At 34.3% G+C, this 5,238-nt stretch overlaps 1 protein-coding gene across 1 annotated transcript; it reads right to left on the reverse strand.

Annotated features, from left to right (window-relative positions):
- Positions 1-655: 655 nt before the first annotated feature.
- Positions 656-2,089, reverse strand: LOC109166137. The gene has a single exon (XM_019315058.1). The coding sequence runs from the start codon at positions 2,087-2,089 to the stop codon at positions 656-658; it is 1,434 nt and encodes a 477-aa protein (XP_019170603.1).
- Positions 2,090-5,238: the final 3,149 nt, after the last annotated feature.

The following is a 5,238-nucleotide window of genomic DNA, read 5'->3' on the forward strand; positions in this document are numbered from 1 at the left end:
GCAAGGATGTGGTCATTTTAAAGGCTATAAGGCTAAATCCTAATGCCTTAATCATTCTCGTGTCATCATATAACATGTAGCTATGAAATGGTATGAAGCAAGTTCTAGAAGTAACACAATCAAAGAGGGCAAATAAACACTCAAAAAGAAAATAAGTTGCAGTGGGCAACCTCTAGGCTCAACAGCTCACGGTGTGACAGAATTTGACAACTAACTCTATGCAAGCATATATATAGCCAAACACATTCATTGATATTATGCACTCCCAAAACACTAGAACTTATCTCCCAATCAACATAGTCATTAGATGGCAGTTTTTAAACTTTATTTTGCTAAGAAATTGCAGAAAATGAAAGAAATGACACTGAAAATCCCATAAAATGCAGAAAATTAGTGCAGAAAATGTAGAAAGAAAAATGCAGAATTTTACTGTAGCAAAATGCAGAAAAATAGAGAAAATGCAGAAAATGTTGCAGAAAATTGCAAGAAAAGATGCAGTTTTTTTTTTTATATTGCCTATTTTGCATAAAACTTGCAGAAAACATCATCTAATCTTACTTTCCCTTCCCACACTCAAACTCAACATTGTCCCCAATGTTAAATATAAAAGCAAGTATGAGAAAATGAAATAAACAGGAAACTTCCCTCTTAGTTGTCAGTTTCTTCCGGGGCTGCCTTTTGGTGAAGCAACCATGAATGGTCTATTTTTCTCTCTTTCCATCTCTATGGCCTCATACGAACAAACTTTAGGGACCATGGAAGGACCAAACCATCTAGACTTCAATTTCTCTAGAAAAAGCTTAAGACAAGAACTAGACAACAAAACTTCTTGCCCTACATTGAATTCTCTCCAAAAATTATTTTTGTCATGCCAAGCTTTAGTCAATGTTCTCCACAATCTCTCTTCTTTTGCATGAAGTAAATGAGCATAAGAAAACATAAGAAAAGTATCATAGTCACTCAAAAATTCGTATTTGAACCGCAATGAAGGTAGTTTAAGTTCAAGTTGATGTTGTGTTTCACTAGGTGAATGCTTAACAAATTCTTCTTCTGAAGGTTTCTCAATAACATCAACAAAAAGACATGATTCATCAAAAGTCGGTAATTTTACAGCTTTAAAAATAGAGAATTCCTCTTTTTCTTTACCTACTCTAAAAATCAATTTCCCTAAAGGCATATCAATTAATATTCCTCCTGTCAACAAAAATGGCCTACCAAGTATAAGAGATGTATCTGTGTCACTACCCATATCAAGAATCAGAAAATCAGCAGGAAAATAAAATTTACCAACTTTTACCAATATATCCTCCACTACTCCAAGCGGGTACTTGACTGATCTATCAGCAAGTTGAAGAGAGATTTTTGTTGGCTTCATTTCAGCTATTTCCAACTTCTTGAAAAGAGTTAAAGGCATAAGGTTAATACTGGCACCTAGATCACATAAGCATTTATCAATGACAGTATTACCAATAGTGCAAGGAATAGAAAAACTTCCTGGATCCATTAGCTTAGGAGGTAATTTGCTTTGTAGAATAGCACTACACTCCTCATTTAGGTGCACAGTAGCAAACTCTTCCAATTCCTTTTTATTAGATACAATTTCCTTAATGTACTTGGCATAAGATGGCATATTGGCAAGTGCTTCTGCAAAAGGAATATTAATTTGCAATTTTTTAAAAACCTCTAAAAATCTTTTAAAGTTATTGTCCTGGTTCCTCTTTTGCAAACTCTGTGGATATGGTATGGGGGGTATATATGGTTTTACTGTAGAGAAAGTAAGGTTTTGATCACTAGAATTCTCTTTTGGCACTTGCTCCTCTTCTTTCTCACTCTCTTTCTCAACCCTCGTGGGTTCATTTTCTTTCATAATTTCATTCAATATCTTACCACTTCTCAACGTGACAGCCATAGCTCCTTCCCTAGGGTTTATTTCAGTGGTACTAGGAAACTTACCTCGATCTTTTTCTGCAACCAATTTAGCCAACTGACCTACTTGCACTTCTAAATTATGAATGGATGCTTGGTTAGACTGTGCAACCTTATCAATCTTTGCATCCATTTTCTTCATCATCGTGTCCTGGTTAGCCATGTATTGCATAAACATCTCCTCCAATTGAGGCTATTTCTCCTGATCAGGAAGTTGAGACTGTTGTGGTGCAGGTGGCTGCTGGAAAGGTCTGTATTGTTGCTGCTGGAATCCTGATAGTCCTTGTTGCTGGAATCCGGGTGGTCCCATTGGTCTTGCATTACCTTGATCTCTCCATGAGAAGTTAGGGTGATTTCGCCAACCTGGATTATATGTATTAGAAAATGGATCATTTCTTGGTTGTTGCCTACCCATGTTGGATCCCATGTAATAAGCTTCCTCATAAGATGGTTGTGATGACTCTGCATTCATACAAACAGAAGAATTATGACCATATGTATTGCAATAAGAACAAAATTCTCTATTCGAACTATCACGAGTCATCAATAAGTTCATCTGTTTAGTCAATTCAGCCACTTGTGTTGTCAACTCAGATTGTGTGCTAATATCATGCACAGCAGTCCTTCGACCTCTCACTGCCTTTTGTCGAGAATTAGTAGCTAAGCTCTCATAGATAGCTTTTAATTCATCACTATTTTTATCACCTGTGTATCCACCTGCAGCAGTATCTACAAGAGACTGACAATTAGGAGTTAAACCATCATAAAAGAATTGTGTCAACAATAACAATGGGAATTGATGGTGTGGACATTGTGTCAAAAGCAATTTAAAACGATCCCATGCTTCATGAAATAATTCACCCTCTCTTTGAGTGAAAGTGCATATCCTACTCCTATAGTCCATTGTCTTTTGAGATGAATAATATTTAAACATGAAAGCATTGTAAACATCATCCCAAGTTCTTAAAGAACCCTCTGGTAAATTTAACAACCATTGCCTAGCATCGCCCCTCATGCAATATGGAAAACATTTCATTCTAAGCTCTTCTTCAGATAAATTATTTAAAGGTAAAGTTTGTACCGTACTATAGAGCTCTCGCATGAAACCCAAAGCATCTTCACTTCCGAAACCGTTAAAGGTAGGGAGCATATTCAGATGGAAAGTCTTCAGTTCATAATTCCTAGCTGCATCAGATAATTGAATACAAGAGGGATTAACAGCTATTACCGGTCTTTGGATGTCTCGAAGACGTGGTTGAGCTACTTGATTTTGAGGAAGTGGAACTATTGGTGGTACGGGGTCATCCAGTTGACCCACTCTATTATTTTCAGCCATTTCAAGCCGCCTTCGTACCCTGTTATTTCTGCAAGTACACTCAATTTCAAGATTAATAGGAAATAATTCAGCGCTTTTATGCCTTAGTGAACGCCTTATGTTCATAAACAAAACAAAATAAAAACAGAAGAACAAAAACTAAACAAAAAAATTAAAAATAAAATAATAACGAACCTAACAACTAAAATAAATTTGAAAAGAAAAACTTAAAGAAAATAGTTTAATAAAAGTGTTCCCCGGCAACGGCGCCAAAAACTTGATTGTTATAATCTGCAAGCGCACAGAGTCAATCACAGTATAAATTCCTGGAGTATTCCAGGGTCTATCCCACGAAGAACACTATTAACTGTTATCTTGAATAATCAATTTTGATGATAAGGAAAAATGCAAATAAATAGTATTAATGTAATTAAAAAGAATAATTATGAATCTAAAGTTAAGAAAAATTCCAATCAAGAGAAGACTAGGGATTTGGGTTCACCTATTAGATAATTAACTAACTCTCCTAAGTATTAATTCTTATGACTATAGTAATGATTGTTTCAAATATATCCTAATACTCCGTCGAGCTACTAGGTTGTATCCAATTAACTGTGATCATTCGTCGATATCTCACCAACATTAATTAAACCCATTAAGCAACAATCAAATATCACCACAAATACCTAAAGCTATGTCTAGTTTAGGTCAATTGTGTTTATCTTATGAGTTCTAGGTTCATAATTCACCTGTCAGTTCTTCTTATGAACCCTAATATTAGAATTACGCAATGGCCAGTCACACAATCCACAATTAAAATACATAAAATAAATATAATCAAGTTCAATTATTAAATTCAAATTGGAAGAATCAACACATGAAAAATAGTCAATCAATCTGATGTAGGCTAATCCAAATCCCTAATTACAGTTCTAGCCAAATATCATAATTAAATGTAAGAAAAATTCAAGAAATAATATTCCGGAAATTTAAACAAGAAGTAAGGAAGAAAAATAATTCAAGACTAAGAGATGATAGTTGCGATTGAAGCTCAAAAATTCTTTGCTGAAATCTCCTCGCGGAAGTCGCCGCTGCTCCAAACTTTCGTCTTCCCCTCTTTCGTATTTTGTTTTTCCTTGTTTTCGTCTGTATTCTCTATTCTCCTTTTTCTATGCTCTGCCGTCTCCCCCCTTAAACAAAACAACCCCCCAACTTAATATAATCCCTTTCTTTTTGCTTTTCTACTGCTGCCCAAACACCTCAAAGAAAGATAAAATAAAATAAAGTTAAAATAAAAGATAATTATAATAACCTAATGACACCACTTAACTAAACTTAATAATTAAAACACCTATTTAAAATTCAAGATATAAAATTACCAAATAAATCTAATACTAAAGCTAAAATAAAACTCCTATTTATATTAATAAAAATACAACATTAGCCTAATATCTATTAAAACCCATCTAAACCAGTCTAAACTAATAACATATAACTAAATATAATATTTATAATAAAATTAACGCTAAAACTTAATTTATTTATGCAAATCATTTACTAAAATTACTTTAAATAATGCCTAGAAATTAAGCTTATCAGAATCAACAAACTCTGATTGATACACATCAATCCTTGGAGAGACAGATTGGTGGTTTGAATGGCAATGTCAAAGGAGTTCTAAATGAATTTTTTCTTAACTTTCTCAAGCCCTCAAGAATGATAGAGAACCCAATCAGGTGATTTCAGTGAATCAAAGTCAAGGTATTCTCAAAGTAGTTCATCAACAAGAAAATCGAATAAGGGATGTTCAAACAGATCTTGATTCCATCAACACCAAAGTTGGATGCCTTCGTGGTTCTTATGACATTATTTCACAGTCTGTTTCTTCCCTTAGAGAATCAGTGCATATGTTGGTTGATTACGCCAAAAAGGGGGAAGAGAGATTCAGTCATTTGGAAGGAATGTTAGAGACAAACATGACTGCCATGGCTACCAAA

This window comes from Ipomoea nil, unplaced genomic scaffold (genome assembly GCF_001879475.1).
Source record: "Ipomoea nil cultivar Tokyo-kokei standard unplaced genomic scaffold, Asagao_1.1 scaffold0117, whole genome shotgun sequence".
Classification (NCBI taxonomy): domain Eukaryota; kingdom Viridiplantae; phylum Streptophyta; class Magnoliopsida; order Solanales; family Convolvulaceae; genus Ipomoea; species Ipomoea nil.